At 42.2% G+C, this 22,364-nt stretch overlaps 1 protein-coding gene and 1 long non-coding RNA gene across 10 annotated transcripts in view; one reads left to right on the forward strand and one right to left on the reverse strand.

Annotated features, from left to right (window-relative positions):
• Positions 1-983: 983 nt before the first annotated feature.
• The window catches only part of FGD5 (FYVE, RhoGEF and PH domain containing 5), a 144,481-nt gene continuing 123,100 nt past the window's right edge, over positions 984-22,364 (reverse strand). For 4 of the 8 annotated variants that reach the window (XM_083426929.1, XM_083426930.1, XM_083426927.1 and 1 more), the window contains exons 13-21: positions 20,158-20,241; positions 18,401-18,480; positions 12,390-12,489; positions 9,978-10,115; positions 9,267-9,369; positions 8,473-8,603; positions 6,336-6,464; positions 5,829-5,977; positions 984-4,534 (exon numbers count right to left, since the gene is read on the reverse strand). In XM_083426929.1, coding sequence (XP_083283055.1) covers positions 4,498-4,534; positions 5,829-5,977; positions 6,336-6,464; positions 8,473-8,603; positions 9,267-9,369; positions 9,978-10,115; positions 12,390-12,489; positions 18,401-18,480; positions 20,158-20,241 — 951 coding nt within the window. In that variant the 3' untranslated portion in view covers positions 984-4,497. Of the gene's footprint in view, positions 4,535-5,828; positions 5,978-6,335; positions 6,465-8,446; positions 8,604-9,266; positions 9,370-9,977; positions 10,116-12,389; positions 12,490-18,400; positions 18,481-20,157; positions 20,242-22,364 lie in introns of all 8 variants that reach the window. The other 4 variants (XM_083426932.1, XM_083426931.1, XR_014507911.1 and 1 more) reach the window with 3 other exon arrangements.
• On the forward strand, positions 3,763-20,222 carry LOC310671241. 2 transcript variants are annotated; one of them, XR_014507920.1, is made up of 3 exons: positions 3,763-3,877; positions 5,665-5,790; positions 20,086-20,222. It is a non-coding gene; the product is annotated as an uncharacterized lncRNA (long non-coding RNA). The 2 variants fall into 2 exon arrangements; XR_014507921.1 differs by having other exon boundaries at positions 20,032-20,168.

Genomic DNA, 22,364 nt, shown 5'->3' on the forward strand with positions numbered 1-22,364 from the left:
CATAAAGCTGAATGCACACAAGTTAAATGTGCATAAGTTGCGAATTACCTGTAGTATATAGCCGCCCAAATCATACAAGCTGCTGCTGATAGTAGTCTCATATTAAGGGTGTTTTATGCTAAAACCAGCCCGTTGGAATATATACAGAATACACATAGAATCATAGAATTGTACGGTTGAAAGGGATCCCAAGGGTCATCTGGTCCAACCCCTTGCAATGCAGGAATCTCAAAGCATCCATGACAGATGGCCATCCAACCTCTGCTTTAAAACATTCAATGAAGGAGAGTCCACCCCCTTCCAAGGGAGTCTGTTCCACTGCCAAACAGCTCTTGCCATCAGAAAGTTCTTCCTGATGTTGGAATCTCCTTTCCGGTAACCTGAAGCCATTGGTTTGGGGCCTAGTCTCCAGAGCAGGAGAAAACAAGCTTGCTCCATCTTCCCATGTGACAGCCCTTTAGATATCTGAAGATGACTATCATATCTCCTCTTTTCAAGGCACATGTTGGATCCCTGATATTTTAGACTTAAGCTTATACCAATCTGCATACAGCAATATTGGCAGTAAAGGCATTCATGACCAATCAGTCCAGTGCCCATTTGCTAGACAGTGTTGTGGCTTTCTCATTAGGTAGATGGAGAGTGCCACCACAGCAAACCAACATTTGTAATGTAGAAATAAGTTAAACTTTTTATTTATATATAGCCTTTTATTTATATACAGCTGTAGATTACTTGTCTAGCTAGGCCGAATCTCTTGCTCCTGGTAATTCAGGCATAGTGGAGCATGCATACATTCATTCATGCATGCATGCAGGGTGTTGGTTGGCTAAATGCCCCCACTCCAAAAGAAAAGAGCGAGGGTATTTTCCATGGGAAGTTTAGAATTCATTAAAAGAGTATCTGCCAATTTTATAGGATCAGGATTAATTTATGTAAATACTGATTTCCAAACCAAGAAGAAATGGCAACAAATTCCTAGGGACCTGGTATTTTCTCATTTTATTTTTCCATGTTTCTTAAAACAAGAACTAAATAATTACTGTATTTTTACAATGAAATTTGAATAGTTATTTGTTCTTTTGCAGACTTCATACAACAGTAGTTAAATGCTAGCACCAAAATATCATAATACTGTTATTCTGTAGTGCATTTAAAAAACCAAAAAACCAAAGCAAAAACATTTAGTTACTTACAGTGCAATCCTATATCTGTCTAGTCAGAAGTAAGCCCCACTAAGTTCAGTAGGGCTTATTACCAAGTAAGTTGCAGTCTTAACCTGGGAGTCAATCCCACTGAACTGGCTTAGTTCTGAGCAGACAGGGTTGCACTGTTAGTGTGTTACATTTGGCATTTAACATTCTGTTCCTGTCAGTGCAGTTTCCCCCCCCTTCTGCGCCCCCATTTCATAATAGTATGATTTTAGCAAGGCCAAATTTGTAACTGGAAATGTGAGTGACTGAAAGTTAACTTTTATTTGAAGGTAACGTGAAAGTTGTGTTTTCATACTTCATTTTTACATACTATCTTCTTTAAGAAATAGAAAACTTGATAGTGAAGTAACAAATCCATGCTACTGTGTTTATTTCCTCCCCTAAGACTCATAGATTATTGAAACACAACAAATAATTGTGTGTTTGAATTGGTGTGAACCTTTATACAAATGGGGGAAGATCAAACCCAGTCAAAAGTCTGATTAGGAGTTCAGGTCAGAGAACATAATATAAATACTAAGGTTATTATTATTATTATTATTTAACAAAAATGTATTTTACTGTACATCTGAAATTTTTGAAGGTAACTTTAAAAATGAATGAAAATCTGCTTTGCTGAAAGATACCACAATATACTGATGCTGTGTGTCACAAAGACTGCCACTAAGGTACCAGTCCTACTTGGATTTGCTTGCCTAGAAGATCTCAAAATAAGTATTTGGGATCAAGGTGTGGCAGCAGTGTATTGGTCTACGGTGGAACTGATAGTATTGACATTGCAATATCCACATGGATTATGATATTTGATTAACACAATGCTTAAAACCCCCAACCTAAACAGTTATTTGGTAATGCAGCATTAGGCTATGTCACTTTAGTGCAATACTATGACTTCCCCTCTCCATTACTTGGGTATAAAACACAGCTTTTCAAGCAAAATAGTGCACAAACCCTTTGGATCAATGGGTACCATACCTAAAACATGGCTTCGCTCTGGTAGTCTCTGTGGCTTAAAAATGAGGACCATCCTCATAAAAACCCTTGAAAGAGCAATCCAGTTTTAGTATGCTCTGCCAGTGGAGTTCTAAAATGCTTCTCTAGGCTTTTCTAAAAGCAGTGTGGAGATGTTTATTTGTGTTACTGGCCCCATTACCTGACTTTATGACATCACATCAGCCTCTTCTGTGGGTCCTGCTACCATCACCTACTGATGCACTCTGATTGAAAGAATGAACCAAAGCCCAGATTTGCAAGTGAGCATTGAGGGAGACGTATCTCATCCCAATAACCAGCTGCTACATTGTGTGAAAGCCACTTACATTTTCATTTACTTAATTTCTTGTTATGTTTATACCCCTCACAACAACCCTGTGAGGTAGGTGAGGCTGAGAAAGATGGTGAGCATCATGCCTGAGTGGGATTTTGAATCCTGGTCCTAGTGCAATATGCTAACCATTATACCACATTGGCTATTTAAATACTTCCCATCAGAGCCTGATTCAAGAAGAAGAGGAGTTTGGATTTGATATCCCGCCTTTCACTCCCTTTAAGGAGTCTCAAAGCGGCTAACATTCTCCTTTCCCTTCCTCCCCCACAACAAACACTCTGTGAGGTGAGTGGGGCTGAGAGACTTCAAAGAAGTGTGACTAGCGCAAGGTAGCTTGCAAGCCCATGGAGCAGTATGAGTACGTGCACCCACTGGAGATACACTGCGAGGTGTAATGGCTGCTACACATCTTCATAATCCTTTGCTAGACAAGGAAGCATTAGTGGCAGTGGCCACAGTATGCTTACATTTGCTTCGTTGGCAGAATACAGTGGAATACCAGCCACCATTCTTGAAACGAGTGGCACAATTAAAGAGTGTAGTTGCGTATATTTCCTTGGATGAAGCAGTAGCCCCACTAAGGCACTCGGATGCACATGGTTGTCATCATATGAACAGCGATTGGCCCTGCTCTTGTGCTTGCTGCTTTCTCCCACCCTACACATTGCAGGAGCCTGCTTTAGGCTTGTAGGTTCCTAGATGTTTTATGTGATCAGGGTTCTAACTTGGCCAAACAGCCTATGCACATACAACAGGTTTGTGCCTTAAGAGGTTCATGCATCGAAGATGGGGATGTAAGAGATTGCTACTCATGTTTAAAGTACTCCTGCACCACTGTAATAGTCATGGCTTCCCCCAAAGAAACCCGGCAACAACGGGCAAAGGGTTGTTACAAGATCCTTCACTAAGCCACAGTTCCCAATGCTCAAACTACACTTCCCAGGATCCTTGGGGGGAAGCCACAGCCATCAAAGTGGTGCAAGAGTGCTTTCATTGTATGGTGTGGGTACAGCCTGGGTGCCTGAATAGAGCTGGTGTAAACACTGAATGGAATATTTCTCCCAGCTTTCCTTATCTTGCCAACATTACAGTTAAATGTTTTTCTGCCTTTGGAGTTAAGTACTGCTGACACTAGATTTGGATTATGAATCTTATTACTATATTACTACTAAAAATCCAATGCCCTCAGCGATTAAAACAGTATAATAATTCTAGATACAATCAGTTTCAGGCAACCTTATGTGAAGGTTAGCAATGAATTAACATCCTCTGGAGTGGAGATGGATGTATTCTTCAGTAGAATCGGGTTGGGCCTTGCAGAGGACTGATGAAACAGGTAAGAAAGAAGACTTACCACCATCTATGTAAAAGCCAAGTTGAATTAACCTTTTTGTTCCTTACCACTGAAATGGTTTACCATTGTGTGGTTTACGCACATTTTCTTTGGCAGGAATTCCAATAAGCATGACACAGTTTCACCCAGGCACTGTAAATGGATTAGTGGTATGTCAGCCCAGAGTTCTTTAAATAAGAAGCTGTAATCTGAATAAAATTTAGGACACCATACTTCAGCTTCATGGCTGAAACAGAAACAAGTTGATGGTACTCTCTAAGTAAGTAGGACTGAACCAGTTGCTATGAGTGACTAAGCGTATCTTTTTGAAATAATGCATACATTTATTCTAAATCTTGAAAATATGCAACTGTATTATATGGGAGCAGAGTACAGCGAAGGATGAACTTGAACTTGCAGAGATAGAAAAAAGGACCATAAATATTCCTTGTTTTAAAGGCTTCCACCTGTAAGGGAATAAGCTTGAGGAAGGAACAAAATAGTCTTATACAAGTTCTCTCCTGTGTGTTTAGCCACATGGGGATATATACAGTTTCTTCCAACAGAAGGGTGCTGTTGCAAATATAAATGTGTTCATTCAAAGTCCACTTGGTTGATAACTGCTATAATACAGATGCTTCCTCCATGGCTTCAATCCATCTAAGAAAAAAAAGAGTAGAATCATAATCATGTCTCTGTTCAAAAGCTCAGGCAAGAATTAACACGCATATGCAGAATGATGCATAGCCTAGACTTGATTTTTGGGGTTACGGGAACAATGTTCAGTTTGCAACACTGGCTTTTCATCACCTGTACTATAGCTAGGATGCCAGATACCTTCCCCACTTCCCTATTTGCATGGAAGATGGTTGCTATAATGTATGGACAGCTGTAGAAACAAATAGCTTTCAGATTTGCAATCTTATACACACCTTGAACTCAGTGGTCCTTACTTCCAAGTAGATATGTGTAGGATTGTGCCGTAAAGCTCCTGCTTGTATGTTCCATTGCTCCATTATTATTATTTAAAAAAACATAATATGCCACACAGGCGAAATTTGGAAAATACTAGAATGAGTTGCCTGATGCATTTTCCACCATAGGATCCCTTATTCACACTATCCCTTATTTGTAGAAACATTCACTTGTGTTTGCATAAGTGCATAGCTTCCATATCAAGCTATGGCTGGTGGCTACAATTACAGGTAAATGTAACCTGGAGAAAGCACCATTGGAATTGCCTGCTAACAAACATGCATAGGTCTGCACTGTAAATTACAAGCATTAATGGTTTGGTGGGAAACAAACCTATCCTAACATAATATCATGTATTCCCACGTATGTTCAATTACAGGAGCATTCTAAGACCAATACATAACACTAATTGGCCCCAAGTAACATGGTATGCTTGGACTGAGCAACTCCCAATTACAGTGGTACCTCGGGTTAAGTACTTAATTCGTTCCGGAGGTCCGTTCTTAACCTGACACTGTTCTTAACCTGAAGCACCACTTTAGCTAATGGGGCCTTCTGCTGCCGCTGCGCCGCTGGAGCACAATTTCTGTTCTCATCCTGAAGCAAAGTTCTTAACCTGAAGCATTATTTCTGGGTTAGCGGAGTCTGTAACCTGAAGCATATGTAACCTGAGGTACCACTGTATTACACCAGAAATTCATTTGCCTTCACAGAGCTTCCCTATCTGCATCAATCCAAACCATCTCAGACCCTTTGCCATGGCCAAGCCAATTCTGTTGCTGGGTTAATGCTTGCTGGACTGTTTGTGTTAACAGATTGCACTATGTAAAGCTGATGCAAAAGCAGTTGAGCGTATTTAGCAGCATTCAAAGAGCTTCAAAAAGGAAGTGAGAGCACATTAGAAGAGCTAGAAGCATTGCAGACAGTGTTTCCCCCCACAGGTTAGTATGTTATCGTGGGCAGATCAAACACTCAGTACCTCTGTGCTGAATTGTTATCCTCTGCTCGGAAGCTATAAAACAGAGTTTGCTTGTGGTAAAGATGGAAAACTGCATTCACATTTCCGCCTTCCTTTTCTGGGGCAATTGTGAAACCCAGCAAAGGCAAACTCTCTGTGGCGACTTTATCCTGAAATCAGTGCAGAAGGGGAGATGGGCTTTAGAGGGAGGGAGCGCTACACACAGAGATCCGAGCTCTGAGAAAGAGAGTAGGCCCGTTTCTCATTGTACAAGTGAGTATGCCCTGGGGCCTCAGCAAAATATAAACAAAGCTGGGTTCCAGATAACCATCTTCGGAAATCTCCCACTTGACGATCGTAGCGAAGTTCAGTGGCACATTTTATCGATCCTGAAGTATCCTACAGGTTTAAAATAACCATTTTATGCCGGTGGGGGATAAGAGTTATCAGTCCCAGATACACTATCCCGTTCTGTGCATGTACATGATAGATAGCCTAAGAATGATCTCAAATGACAGCAGACCTTACCTCACTCGCTGTGTAGGTGTAGAGCACTTTCCCTTTAATGACAAACCACAGCTTTTTCCAGTGCCTTTTCCCCTTCTTACATCTGCTGAGATAGCCACTGATAGAAGAGCCCTCTCCTGAAGCTGCCACCTGTAAATGGGCAAGAACCAAACCATTCATGACAACAAATGCCTTGGAAAGGAACAGATTAATTTGAAGGACCAAGAATGTGCCCCTCCCCTCTGATTTAAATAGCTTTCCATTCAGATATGTACATACCTCTGAAACAAGCATCCATGTCAGTAGCAAGAATATTAAAAGCATACCGCTTTGCAACCAAATGGACCCTTTGCACAACCTAGGTGTGTGTTCCCAAATCTTTGGCCATGCTGCCCATCTATACTACTAGATTATGTCTACCTGGACAAGGGACAGTAGTTCTGAATAATGATGCACATGATGGGGTTTGGGTGTCCAGAACATTGTAGAAAGCACAGACCAATATTTACTTGGCAAAACAGCATTTTTCAGTGAGATGGAAAGTAAGGTTGATGCTGCTAGATTAGGACAGTTATAACTACTAATAATTTGAAACACAAAATGCTGTGGCACTCAGGTAGTTGGAAGATACAAAACTGGAGTACAAGACCATTCTTGTGGATTATCCTAGTGATATTCGCAGTGGCATCTCTTGAATCCTAGTGTCTGTTAGTCCCTATTTCTGGCAGGAACCCCCACATTAAGCAAAACAGCATATGACATTTATAATGCTTCACCTTGAATATTTTTCAAAGTGCATAGAGAGGCTGTAGTTCACATGTATCTTGCCACTGTACTGCAGTCCTTTGTTGAGGGGAGTTTGTTAACTGAAGAGACGCAAAGGGGTGCTTTGGTCTTTATTAGCATTGCAGGGATGAGCATTCACAAGCCTTAACCTAGTGCACTTCCATCACCCCTCTCTTCTGTTGCAGCCACAATGAGGTCAGAACCACCTGATTCCCATTTTTAAACCACAGCTCACTGTGGTTAGCTTAAACCCTGGTAAGTGAACAAGCAAGGGTGATAAAGCCACAGTTTGAACTAACCACAGTTCCCATGAGTTTGAATATAATGGAGCTGTGGTTAGTTTAAAACTAGAAGCAGATGCTTCTGATCTCACAACTGCACCAGATGAGGAGGTGGGGCAAGCTCATTCACTAACAGTAAACCATAGTTTAATGCTGCATCTGAAAATGGACTACTTACAGTTTATTTTTATTTAATTGATGTTTACGCATTGAAATGTGTTTTCAATTCCTTAAAGCTACACTGCTGTGCTTATTTTATTTTAAAAGGCTTCCAACTGAATTAAAGGTAAATATGTCCATATATCTGAATTTTATTTGCTTTTATTGCAATCGGATAAGTTTAGCAGTGTGAATCTAGAAGTTAGTAAGGCCAACACATATTTATTTGTTACATTTATATCTCCCATTTCACAAAAATAAGAAATGCCCAAGGCAGCCAATGACACTAAAGTCCACTGCAGAGTCCATATATTCTTTTGACTGTGAGAAACTAACAGTGGGGAACTGTTTCAAGTGAGAAACCCTTGATCTGGGCTAGCTGGTCTTGCTTCTGCTTCACCCTCTGGGATTGTTGGGTGTAACTACTAATAAAATGCAGTATTGTTTTGATACCAGATTTGGTTTCAAAATGGACAGAGTTTTGTCCCTAGAAGATTGTGGCAAGGTAACTTGGGACAATACTAAGTTGCAACCTGTGACATTTCAATCTGTTCATGCTGCCCACATTTTTATACATCTCAGTTGTGATCAATTTGACAAGGAAGCGTGTTGACAAGGAAGTGAATAAAATATGGTTCCATACTGGGTGTTCGTGCGTGTGTGTATGTATGTAAAGTCTGTTTAAAAATGCTTTTAATTGTTTTTTTCAGATGGAAACATGAGAATTCCCCCCCCCCACACACATTTTATTTGTTTCCATTCTAGAATATCCCTTGGTACAACAGCATATCCCAGTAGAATCTCACAGTGACACAAGTGATGTGCAGAGCAGGCTAATTCTGCAATGGAGAAAATTACATATACTGATCATAGAACATGAGCATTCCTGTCTTTTAGTTTCCTTGCCTTTTTGCAGGCATCCTTGATCCTACCTCCAAAAGAGCTGAAGGGATTTTCTTTTGTCTTTTGAAGGATGAGTAGTGGATATTGTGGAAGACAGAAGAGAAGGCACTGCCTGAAAACCTGGATGAACTTGTAGGGAAGCTCACACTTAGTGGCCGCTCTGCAATAGTAGATACAGGAAGAAGGGGAAATAATTATTTGCTGTGCGGGCCGACCCTGTTCTGTATTCAAGTAACAGATCCAGTCTCAAAGCACTTCATTATTATTTCTTGCAACTGTTTCCCACCCTATCTCCAGAGTGATTAGGACAGCATGCACAGATTTCCTTACTTCATCTTCCCAATGGCCCTGTTAGGTAGGCTAGATTGCAAGACTGAATATAGCTGAGCTTAGGCTTTTCGGTTCAAGTCAAACACTCATCCTACACCACCAAATTGGATCTCTAAACTCTACACACGAAAGCCCATTGGTCTGACTAGGATGTGGCAACAATGCATAAAAACACCCCTCAGTAATTAAGGGCATTTCACACAAGTCAAAACTTCTAGGATATTCTCTGGGAACAAATGTGATCTTTGTGTACTGACTGACCCTACATCAAGCACAGTATAACGTTTTCCCTCCAGGAGTGGCAGGGTATAGCTAATTGCTCCAAAGAGAACTGGTGCAGTAACCAGCTCATGCCTTAGCTGCCTGAATCAATCTTGCTGGATGGCTGGTGAACACAAAATTAGTTCTCTGTCATGGGTGTCTCTGTCAAAAAGTGCTGCTCTCCAAGAAGCCTTTTGCTTTTGGTATGTGAGGAGGGACAGAGAGGACTCACCTCTCCTCCTCAGTTCAGTGTAGCAGCCATCACAGACTTTTGCAAGCCGATCTTTGAGGTACTTCAGAGGATACTTGTTTCTTGAGCAATTTCGGCATATAATCTGCAAGAACAGAAGATGTGGTATGTATGCATTCTGCAGACCAGTGAGACATGAGTAGAAAACATCCAAAAGAGACTTCAAAGCTAATCCAGTCCAGGACCATCCAGTCTCATCACTGCCATCACTGCATATTCATCCAACACTCAATGCAATTGGCCCTGAAGCAGAAACCAGGTACATGAAGCAGAGGACAGGATAGAGAGCTTGAGATGACTCATGTAATGAAAGAAGTCTCTTTAATTCTATTTCCTGGATATAACCACATTGTTTGTCATCTTCCACTTATGTGTGGCCATCATTCTTTATAGTAAAGCTACATCCTGCCCATCATCTTCTGAAATGAGTAACAGCAGCATCAGCACCATGTCAGGGATCAGCCTCCACAGGCATTCTGGAAGCACTGTAAAACTGATCTGTGCTTGACTACAGTCCCAGCTGTGTTCATGAAGCACAGGGCAATGCTGTTATGAAATCCTATGTGTAGAAACGGCATCTCCACTTTTGTCATAAGCTGCTAGAAAGTCCGACTTGGTGCAATGAAGATATTTTGAGCAGAGTGCTCTTAGTTGCTAAGATATGTGAAAACAGCCAGATTTAACACGAATTACCTTCCCACATGCGTGGCAATGATGACGTCTCAGCGTGAGCTTGAAGTCACAACCGCAGTTCATGCACATCATTACGTGAGACACGGGTACCAGGGTTGGAGGTCTCTCACCCAAGGACATTCCCAGCCTTTCCCGAAGCTGAAAATATAATGCAAAAGTGCACTGGCTTTATTCTTAGCTCTGCCACGTAGTACAGGCTATGCTTCACCTGAACTACTCACTGGCGGGTATGTGCATTGGGATTCAGTGCTAGCCCCAGTCTTTTCACCGTTCAGCATGAAAAGTGCAACCCACAAAAACCTGATCTGGTGGGTCCTGCTTCTTGATCTCTCTTGCAATGGCAGTAGAGGGGGTAGGCAGTGCCTCCAAGGCAGTGCTTTACATGTGCATTATGTGCAGACTTCTAAAGAGTGGTTGCATTTGGGATGATGCCATCTCAAAGAACGACAGTAAATGCAGACAGTGATGCAATAGATATAGACAGTGATGCCTTGGAGACATTCCCCCCCCCCCCCACAACATTCTGAGGATCAGTCAAGAGGGTGCCATTCCTCCAGTAAATGGAACATGCATGCGCGACACCATCTTTGAGTCACTTCCTCCTTTCTAGCACCATTGGAACAAGAGACCGAAGTCTGCTACCCTAGCATATTCCCAAAGCTTCCAAATGAAGCATGAAATGTCTGCATGTAGGGAGCTGGCTCTGGATTCACCCTAAAAATCCAGATGGAGTCTAGAACTGCTCACAGCAGGCGACTACCACAGGATTTAATTGAATGGAAAAGAACATTTTATTGCTCAGTCCCAGACAAGTCTACTTTTTATGATCGCCTAAAAGAAAATAATGCATATGTTGTAAAGCTACAATTAGGCCAGATACACACTATTGTTTATCATGAATGAATGCATATCCATTTTGCTATATGTGCAAATAGAGGTGAATGCAGCACACAGTTGTGTCTACATGCACAAAACTTACATCTAGGTAGGAAATTGTATGTGAAGCAGGCTTAAACTGTCACTTTACGATGTCTTAGGACATCTAACAAATTGTATATAGATTTAATTTCATTAACAACACCAAATCTAGTGTTCAGTCTGGATTTTTACTGAATGCATTGGTTCTTATTCCAAATCTTTATCTGTCCTCAAAAAAACGGAGGGGGATTTTTTTTTAAAAGAAAAAATGTTCCCAAGGTGCTAGTTTGCTTTCAGTTTGTACAATAGTGTGCATACAGGTAGATTCATCTGGAAAGGGGGATACTTACCGTATGTGGGAAGAAATATAGAATTGCACTGGAATTTTTTTTACTTATGTCCTTGCAAAACATTTTTCAAGCCAACTTTTATTTACAAGTTCCAGTACAGAGAATCTTGTATTGTTCTTTTGTTCTCTATTTCTTGTTTTATGTGATTTTTGGTTTAATATTATCGCAGTGTCTGTTACCCTTGCATGTTATAAATATTTGAATTAAAACAAAACACATTTAAGCACAGAGAACCAGGGTTGAAAATAATCAAAAGGCCACCCAGTGCAGCCTCAGCAGGACCACCCACCCACCCATTCAAACATCAGTCTGTGAATCCTGGACTATCCCATAATAGTGCTTTGCAAAAATAAAACACCAACTAATGCTAGCCTCATTACAGCAAGATACCTGGAGTCTCCTCTGTATCTCATTGCACAACAATAAAACTGGAAAGAATTTTAAAATTCCAGGAGCAGCCGCATGATGGATGAATATTAAACACACATGCTTTGGTGACCTTTGCTGTCTAGCCTTGGCAGGGCAATTTACATGAAAATAATCCAAATGCCTGGCCATAGGGGACTCTACCTTGTTGTCGTTGGCATCCCTCTGTCTCCATAAATAATGGAGTACACCTGCAGGGGTGAAGTAAAACCGCTGCATTAGCAGCACCAAAGTGACCTCCCTGGGGCAGGAGCCTGGGCAGTGTGTATGGAGGTCCTGGGCTGCCCAGACGACAAGACCCCCTCCCCTTTTGGCCTCACTGATGTGCTCCAAAGGAAGGCAGAGCAATGAGTTTGACACCAGCTTGGCTGCAGGAGTTGACAGAAGGAGGCGTACAAGGCACCATCCAGCCATTTTAGGGACTGCACTCCGAATTTGTGTAGGGTTTACGCTCCCAAAGATAGCCTGCAAGGTTGAGCATCAAAGTTTTCCTTGTCCTAGGTGGGCTACCTTCCCAGGTTGACAAGCCCCATCTGCCTCTCACTTCTCTCTACAGTACATGCAGAAAATTTCCTTCTTGACCATTGGACCCGCTATTGGTCTTGTCCACTCAATCTGCTGGAGCCTTTCTTCACATGCAAGGGAAGTCCCTAGCTCATGGAGGGTCTTCTTAAACCTACTCAAATAGGTCAGACAAGCCGCTGGAACATGCTCTTACTTCAACACTGTTGTGAAAGGCAGCTGTAGTGTGAACTCTGTAGTCATCCGGGATACATCTACTGATGCAGCTGTACCACTCGTCCCTTTCAGAGCATGAGCTGTGGAGAGAAATGCAAGCAACTTGGTCAGAGTTGGGCATCCTGTTTCTTAACGGCAGGATTTTGTCCTTAAGATTCCTTTCCCCTTGCTCTTCTTCTGGCTGTCCACGGAGGTCATGCAAAGCCCTCCCATTCATAGCAGTCTGCCCATGTGCCCTTCAGGAGAGGAAATCTGCATTGATCGGAGGTGCTTCAAAATGAGTCTTAATTTGTAATGCGTTATGTAGATGTCACAAACGAGTCAATTAAATTGCAACAACAACAAACGAGTTGTAGAAGACGCATTTTTGTTTTACAAAAATACTTGCTGGATTTCCCTTGGGGAAAATACATTTTTGATGCCAACGACATTTCAAGGCTGCAAAAAATGACAACCCCAAAACTTGCATGCAAGAGCAGTAAGCCCATACTTCTGCAGACATTAGAGGTCGCTGTTGCACTATGAAAAGCTTTCAGAGAGTAATTCTTAGGGAGTTAAAACTATTCCACCTGCTTTGCCAGGACTTCAATAGGAATTGGCCCTCTGCAACTGGCATATGGGTATCTTTATGTTTACCCCCCTAGGGCAAATAGCAGCTGCAGGCAGGTAGGGTGTGAAGAAATAGATTTAGAGCACAAAAAATATGTGCAAGTAAGGGCTTGTCCGCGCTTCTGCTTGTCTCATGCCTAGAAAGCACAGGTCTGAGCAGTTTTGGACCCAAGTGGCTTTGCCTTTGTCCTGCTGCTTTCCCCCAGAAAACCTGTTCTTTGGCGCTAAATTGGAACAAATGACAAACTGCGGAAACTTGATTGCTGTTGGTTCCAATTCAGTGCTAAGCAAGGGGTTTTGCTGGATGAACCCTAAGGACCCCTCACCTCCATTGCCGGGGATCAGAACTGAATCCCCTTCCCAGCAAAACTGCATTTGCTTTTTCCCAAAAACATGGGAGATCTAATTACGAATTTCCTGCCCTCTCATCTAGTTGTGAGAAAATGGCTCAGTGGTCACAAAACTCTGCTCCATCGGAAGTTTTGTCTTGCTGGTGCTCTAAACCTCCCTCTGTCTTGAAGTTGAGAGAGAGCAAGTGCCTGAAGCAGAAATTACAGCTTGTAGGCTGAGCAGCCTTAAGAAAGTTAAGAGTGGGCGAGGGTTAAAGGAGAGCCAAGATATCAAGCTGAAGAGCATCTGTAAAGGGTTGATCCCCTGATCCCTCCTGCGCCGCATTCCAGCTTCTTTCTAGTCTCATGTGAAATGCCATTTGAAGAGTTCTGCATTTCAGTTGGTTAGAAGCCCTAGATTTTATAAAGTATTGCTGGGTTGCACGATACTAACGTTGCAGGTTGGTTGGTGTAACCATTGGCAGGGAATGAGCCCAATGGTTATTACAAGAAGCTAAATTAAGTTCCCCTTTGCAAAAAGACATTAGTTCCAAATTTAGACTGAGGGAATTTTGTATCAAAAGCATGCAGGATGCTGGTGACTTTGCTCCTCAGTGAGTGTGCAGTTCTGAGCTCTCTGAACTTTACAAAGAATTGACACTTGAGATATATGTATTTTAGGACCCACCCTGATCTTGTGACTGTAATCCGTTTTACACTGGTTTTCATGCTGTGTTTTAAATTGCTGTAACCCACCCTGGAAATTTGTGGAGGGCATGGACAAAAAATAGAAATTAACAGCAGCAGCAGCAACATCTTAATGTGACCTGCTCTTTAGTTTCTGTATAAAATCACCACTAGCATCAGTGCTGGGCCTGCAGCATTGCCCCTGTTATCTCTCCAGCCTGTGCTCTTGTGTGCGGTATCTGGCAAAGACATCTGAGACTAGTTTTATCTTTTGTGAAAGAAAACCAGAAGCTGATCAATGGTGCTTGACTGAGGCTGAATCCCCACACCCCCATGAGCACTTAACTGTGAAAAACATCAGCTGCTATAAAACTCAATTACCCTGCTGGTGAGAAGAAGGCCCAGGACAGAGGCATAATGAGATGAGATACCTTGCGTCACCTTGTGTCTGTGCCTCCCAGCTTTATTTACTCTCCCCGTGCTTCCCTCACCCAAGTCCTTACTTGCAAGATGGCTTCCATCTATTAAAGACCTCTGATGTTCACATTGCCAATCTCAGAGTTGAAAGGGGTCCAAGGGTCATCTAGTCCAACCCCCCTACAATGCAGGAATCTCAGCTAAAACATCCAAGACAGATGGCCATCCAGCCTCTGCTTAAAAACCTCCAAGGAAGGAGAGTCCACCACCTCTCGTGGAAGTCTATTCCACTGCCGAACAGCTCTTACTGTCAGAAAGCTTTTTCCGATTGTAACTTATTTCCAGCAGGATTTTTGTGCCTTTATTAACAAACAAAAATGTAATGGGTAGATTTCCCTCTGCCCCAGTACTGCTTCTGAATGCTAGGGAGAGCTTCAAAGTAAGTAATAGACTTTATTTGCGTAGCCGACAGGCCATAGCATCAAAGGACAAACACCAACAGAAATACATGACAGATATAGTTACCATAAAATCTTGTGACCTATTAAAACCCTAGGTAAATTAATAATCATGCAGCTGATGAAGGCACAAGACCCCTCCCAACCCACCTGAAATGCTAAATCAAGTCTAGCTGAAATATCTGGATATATACATGCATTTTGGAAATAATGGGAGGAATTCAATGTAGCACTAAGGAGATGCTCTGTCAGGCAAGCAATGCTTGTCTGATGGAATGACCCCCCCCCACATGCTGTACTGGGGTTTCTCTCTATCTCCTCAGCCAATTAGGGGGGCACAGGAGATGGGTAGGGACAGGAAAGCCCTGCTGCACTAGCAAAAGCCCTTGCACTAACAGAAGACTGGCCCACAATCACTGTGTTCATTTATGATAGGGAGTAAATGAAAGAGGATTTGAAAAGAATTGCAGGTGAAAGCAGCAACGTGGATGGATCTTTAGCTATCACTATTGCATATTGTTGCTCCATGATCACTGCAGATGGTGACAGCAGCCACGAAATTAAAAGACGCCTGCTTCTTGGGAGAAGAGTAATGACAAACCTAGACAGCATCGTAAAAAGCAGAGACATCACCTTGCCAACAAAGGTCCATATAGTAAAAGCTATGGTTTTCCCAGTAGTGATGTATGGAAGTGAGAGCTGGACCACAAAGAAGGCTGATCACCAAAGAATTGATGCTTTTGAATTATGGTGCTGGAGGAGACTCTTGAGAGTTCCATGGACTGCAAGAAGATCAAACCTATCCATTCTGAAGGAAATCAGCCCTGACTGCTCACTGGAAGGATAGATCGTGAAGCTGAGACTCCAGTACTTTGGCTACCTCATGAGAAGAGAAGACTCCCTGGAAAAGACCCTGATGTTGGGAAAGACGGAGGGCACAAGGAAAAGGGATGGCAGAGGACGAGATGGTTGGACAGTGTTCTTGAAGCTACTATCAGTTGACCAACAGTTGACCAAACTGCAGGAGGCAGTGGAAGACAGGAATGCCTGGCGTGCTCTGGTCCATGGGGTCACGAAGAGTCGGATACAACCAAACGACTAAACAACAACAAATTGCATATTGTTAGCCAGGAGTGTCAATTGGATAAGATGTCTGTGTCTGTCTGTAAAAAACATTTACTTGCTGCAAGATGAACGACTTCCAACTGCTGTCATACTTATTATTATTATTATTATTATTATTATTATTATTATTATTATTATTTTCATATGCCACCCTTCACAGGATGGTTTTGATGCATGTGCGCCAGCACGAAATATGGGGCATCCCTCAGATATATGCATAGACAAACCGCAGCATAGAATCACCTGCCACGAAGTTCAAAGCATCTTTGAGAAAGAGGGAAGAATGAACCCACAAACTAACAGCGTGCACTACAGCAAAGTTAGCCAGAACATCTGATCAGGGATTATATGCCAACAAAAGCCTGATCTTCCACAGACACTTTCCATCTGCTTTCTGCTCCATTAAACTGCTTCTGGACTGATATATTGCTTAAGTGAGGCGAGAACACTTGGCTGCTGCTTTGTTAATTGGCACTGATCTTTTCTGTGTAAGTAGCTTGCTGGGGATGAAGAAGGGCACACAGCTCTGGATGCACAAGCCAAAACTACCAGAAGTACCACCCAAGGTATTTTCTGATCTGTAAGCTGCCTTGAGTCCCATCAGGAAAATAGGCGGGGTAAAAATAAATGTATTGTTATCATCATCATCATCATCATCATCATCATCATATTGTTGTGGCTTCCTGAGCCCTCATTGTGAAAGCTGGTTTGTTTTTAACTGTGCATATCAAGTGATGAGCAAACTGCAATAGTTTTTTTTTTAGCAGAACCCTGTTTCACCAAGTGCAAAAGAGATACACTTAGAATTCAGTAATGCTCAGCCCAGGAATTTGTCCTTTCACACCCAAAAATCGCTCCTGGTTACCTCTTCATCCCTACCCCCAAATTCAACAGTATAATTACAGAGGGGGAGTCATACTGCTGTGGTCTTGTTCAACAGTTTGGGAGCCAGAAATCCTTGCCTATTCACTTCAGATTATCCAGATTACCCAGATTCAAATTAACAGTTGATCTTGAGTTACATTTTGCCAGTTCCTGGTTTAAGAACAGTGGAAACGTGGACCCTGATTGCTACTGCACTGTGGCAGGCAGCAAGAAACATCAGTGCAGCACGGGAACTAGCCACGAGGAAGACCCTACAAATCTCAATGCTAAGCAGGGTTTCACAGCAGCCTAAAGATAATTTTGCTGAATAGCCTCCTACAAGACTATCTAAAGTCCCGTTGTTACAGGGGCACTGCCTGGTTGGGCTTGTGTGTCTGACAGACAGATAAAGCACAAAGAATATCATTTGCAGTCTGCATAAGAACTAACTCCAGCCAGCTACACAACAAAGATGAGAGAGATCTCAAGGCCAGATATACCACTAGCTCTGCCTACAGATCCCACCCCCCGTGGTCTTGATCTGTGCCTATGGCAGACTTCAGGGGTCATCTGATTTCTTAAAAGTTGCTTCTAATGGGTCCCTGCGACCCAACGCATTGATACAATTCTAATATTTTGTCTATTTCCTTCTCACAGTGCTTAATTGCAACTCATGCATCTTATTCATTCCTATTTCATGAGAATGAACTGCTCAAAGGTAGTTGACTAATGTGTGGTTCTAAACATGTGCTCTTCTGATTCCTACCTGAACTGCTGCTCTTTGCCAACTGAGGTAAAGGGAGCTAGTGGACAGGGTATAAAGGCAAAACCCTATGGATGTAGTTTTTTCTAAGACCTAAACTTTTCTTCACTGAGCCCAGATGCAGTAATAGCAGCAAGGTTCCATTTGTGCTGCTGGCAATCCTGTGATCTCAATGCACTTTCTGGTTTGAATAGTTGTTACTTCATTAGGAAGGTTCCTTGTAAACAGAGGCCTCCATTACATTGTCAGTTTTTTTCAAAAAAACAATCTTTCCTCTTTCATTTAAGCGCTATAAAATGCCCTAAAACCCACCAGGCAGAATTAGGTAATTATGACTTTTTATTAGCCCACCAGTTACCTCAGGGACATGACAAGTGAAGTTATAAGAAGCGAAAGAGGCAAAGCGTGACGGCAGGGAAGTTACGAAAGATCAAGAGACAGACCACGAGTCTATTAGAAATAGATTTTCTGCTCTCCACTCTGTCTAAGATCTTCTGAAGTGCTGAGCTAAAGCCTTCGGCTCATTATAAGTGCTGAGACAGTTATGTCTTCTGAGCTATACGTTCAAAATGAATGCCTTCTTTATAGTTGAACACTTGCCCATTATCCACTAGGACACCATGGATATGAATGGAGTTTAAATATAGTGAGATGCCAGCTAAGTCTTGGGATGCAGTTGGACTTGTCTAGGGAGTCAATTTTCCCCCAGAAAAACGAATAGTGCTATGATATTGCCTACCTTGCCGATAGAGTTAAGCAATTTTCAGCGTATTCAATCTTCAAGACATTTTGTGCCTTTTCTGTCACTGGACGGCTAACCTAAAAACAAATGACATTTGTCTGTAGGTAGGAAGGAAATCTGTTAAAAGCCATCCATGCCCAGAGCATGCAGACACTTAAATCCCTTTTGTCATAGAGCTGGGGCAACGTGGTGGCCTCTGGTTCCCAAGAAGGTCTCAAAGTGCCCATCAACACAGACAGGCTTTCTTAGGTGTTCACATAATATAAAACTAAGTGATGGGTTTTCCAAGGAGGCATGCCAAGTGAAATATACTCAAGAGAACAGCCATAGGTTTCATGGAGTTTATTTCAGTGTGCTGGTAAAAACAGTCATTGGGTGTGTTGCTTGGCTGGCCCCTCCCAGACCCAGGCTATATATCCTTTATTCACACCCAAGGTCACACCTGATAGGCTACTTCCCTTCTGGAGCCAGATTGGACGGCTCCAACGGCCAATAAGATGCTACATTATAAAACCCTCCCTGCCTATTATTCAAGGACCCCAACTCCAGACATAACACCGAGTAAACACAGAAGGAAGGCCAGCCGAATGAGGGAAAGCCTTTGTACTCTGTTGGGAGCAAGGCATCACCTCAGGCAGCTGCAGGGCCAGACCAAGACATCTTGGCACCTGAGGCAAACCTCAAAATGGCTTTGCGAGTGAAGGTCTACATCAGGATAAAGGGGGGCGGGAATAAAGATCTACAAGTGTGGGAGGAGACCAGCAGTGCTTCATATTCACCAGGAGGCCTCTGTAGAGGCAGAATTGGGGGGGGGGGCTACTGGGGAGGCAGCAGATCGAGCCTCCAAAGAGCACACCAGCAGATCTTTATTCCCATGTTATGAATGGGAAACCGAAGCTGAGAAACAAGGGGTTGAACTTTATTTTAGTCACACTCATTGAAATCAGCAGACATCACTAAGGCGTTTTAATTTAAATAGGTAGAGTAGAACTTAGTCGGCTACAATGCCAGGTCAAGACCACCTGGTCCACTGGATCCCACTCTCTGGAATTGAGATGGTGGAAAAGTGAATGTTCTTAAAGGATGAAAAAGAATAATAGACATCTGAAGGTTTGGATCCATTCAGCACGGCTTCGGACAGCAGCTTTCTAGGCAGTGTGGAGAAATTAAGCTAAACCGGTATCGCAGGACTTTCCCTGTTGTTTAAAATGTTCTGAATACTTCACAAATCAGGCATATACTCTGTCCTCTCACCAATCTCTTAAAGAAAAAAAATTGGGGAGGCACAGGTGCAATGAATAATTTTCACATTCTTCAGAAACATATTCATTTAAATTGATCCAAAACTTCTTACACTGCCACGTCCAACAGGACATTGCTTCATTACTTGTTGATGTGGAGAAGGGCTTCTTGTTAGTGCTCCAACATTAACCCCTAGCTAAAGCAACTCTCAGAAGTGGCAAAGAGAACCAAAGTGAATCCTGACTAGATAGTAAATCAATTTTGGTTTACATTATTCAGGACCAGCCTCTTTGGAAACTGCCTCATTAGGACTTTATTAACATCCTTGCCCACTGCTGCTGAACTTGTTCTAAATTCCTGCGCTTTAAATACTTTTCTCATTTTAGCTCCTGTAGCAAACAAAGATAACCTGAAGATAAAACATCTCTCCTCCCTTCCAGCCAAAGAGAACTAAAAGGCTTCCGGCTGGATGAAAATGCAGTGCTAAACAAAAGAGAGGGTGTTAACGTTACCCTCATGCCAGACACAGCCAAGGTGTTCTTCAGGCGATACTTGCCATCCTTCTGGGGATACGTATACAGCAGAACATCATTCATCTGTACAAAGAGAAAGACAAAATCAATTACTTGCAACATACCTCACAAGTCTCACTGGCATTCTAGGTCCACTACAAGGAGCAACTTGATGAACTATCTGGGGAACGGTCTGATTGCCAAGTTCCTGAAAGGACCAAATGGAAGTGTTTCAAATGTGGGTGGGAGGATTTGTCATGTGACAGAGTGGCTGAGTGGCGGCTTTACCACTCGCCTGCTTCGTAACCCGGCTCACATTAACCAAACACCTGCATAACTTCTATCAGTGGGTCAAATGATATGGGGCATTTTCAGATTATCTGTTTATAATGCAATGAGCAGACAGTTCTTCTGGAAATTTTGTTGTGGGAATAGCCTCACCCAGCAAGACCACAAACCCTATGAACTATCAAAAGTTATATAGAAAAGTAGTAAGAAGTAAGAAAAGTAGTAATAGTAAGGAAATGTCTTGTGAATACTGGCTAAAGAACACTAAAAACAAGCCTGCTTAGATAGAATCATTCAGGACACAGTGGTACAGTTGGCTAACTTGTGGCATCCAGCACTTAGAAAGGTGTGTGCTGTTATATAAAATCTACAAATAGTAATTCAGGAGTTCAGCTGAGTGTCACTGCTTACTGTGAAATAGCCGTGCTTTACTCACTTTTACAGGGTATCTGTGTAACATCATAATCACAACATACTCCTCTCATGTTTTCCATGTTCAGCTTCCGCTGCCCCTTTTGATTTTAACACACACACACACAATGGAACAGTGGCACACTTTCCCCTGTGGTGCAAACATTCAGTAGCTTTCCTGGCTGGTTACAGCCTATTTCTCCCCATCCCTGTTACAGATTCACAAAATATTGCATATTTAATTATGCTGAGGAAATGTCTATTGTGTGAAACCACGGGTTCATACCTCACACTGGGATTTACCAAGTGTTAAGGGCCAAGCTAGACAAAATGGCGGAAGATTCAGAAGATCTCTCTTTTAAAGTATAATCTGCTACAGTGGGAAGAAGGCAAATCAGGGCCTTCCTCCCCCTGTACGTTTTCTCAGGCTATCATTATTCCCTGTATGATTCTACTCCATGAATCTCCACAAAGTCAAAACTTCTTTAAAAAATAAGCAACAATCCACTACTATGCCACTACTGCCGGATTATTTAATCAGGCTGGCAGAACGTCTTAATAAAATATCTGTATAAAAAATGAGCCCCATTATTATATTGGGATAAGCTATGTAAGCAAGAACCCGAAGAGGCACATGGATAGACAAATACTGAAGACTGAAAAGCACAAGTCACAGAACTGATATTAAAAAGTAAGATTGAATTCATTATGAGGGAAATCAGACGTCGCAATGCATTTAAAGCTAAGAAAATATTTTAAGACTGGGGGAAATGGGTGATTTGTACGGTTGGAGCATAGTGGGGGAACCATTGAGTGCCACCAGCCCTATGGACCATATGAGAGGAAAGAAGCTCTCTTCACAAGGAAATGTAGTGTGTTTATCTGTGTTTCTGTCTATTGCACCCACACAAGTGTAAAATCCAGGAGCAAACTCCAGCCACCATGATGGTGACATAGTGTTGACTTACACAGGGTCTTTGTTCTGTCTGAGTACTGTCAACTTTTAACAGCAGTTTGCCTTCTTAACCATAAAACATGCAGTCCTTTAACTGGAGGTATTAGGCATGCAACCTGGGACCTTACACCTGGCAAAACATACACCATAGCTCTGAACACTGGAAAATAGAACTGGAATGCTCGAATCCTGATCATTAGTTCCTTCCATGCTATATACTCACCCTGCTTCCTGCGCAATCATTCTTTGTCTATCAGATTTATTATGGCACAAGGAGAAATATATTCTTTTCTTATCCCTTTAAAGAGCCCATGTTTGCTTCTCAAACAGCCTCAACAACAGACTTTCCATATGACAAGGTGACAAATGGCTTGTCAGGGAAGTTTTTGTATCATTTACTTATTGCTTCATAAATTACCCACCCTGCCAACATTAATCTAATCATCTTGGTGACCCCCACGTTGCTGTGATCTCATTATGTATCCCTGTTTAACAAGGGCTAAACATACCCACAGAGACAAATTCATTACAGCCCCTTGGAAATTGGGGATTG

The sequence above is a fragment of the Podarcis tiliguerta genome (genome assembly GCF_965153285.1).
Source record: "Podarcis tiliguerta genome assembly, chromosome: 2".
NCBI classification, from domain to species: Eukaryota; Metazoa; Chordata; class Lepidosauria; order Squamata; family Lacertidae; genus Podarcis; species Podarcis tiliguerta.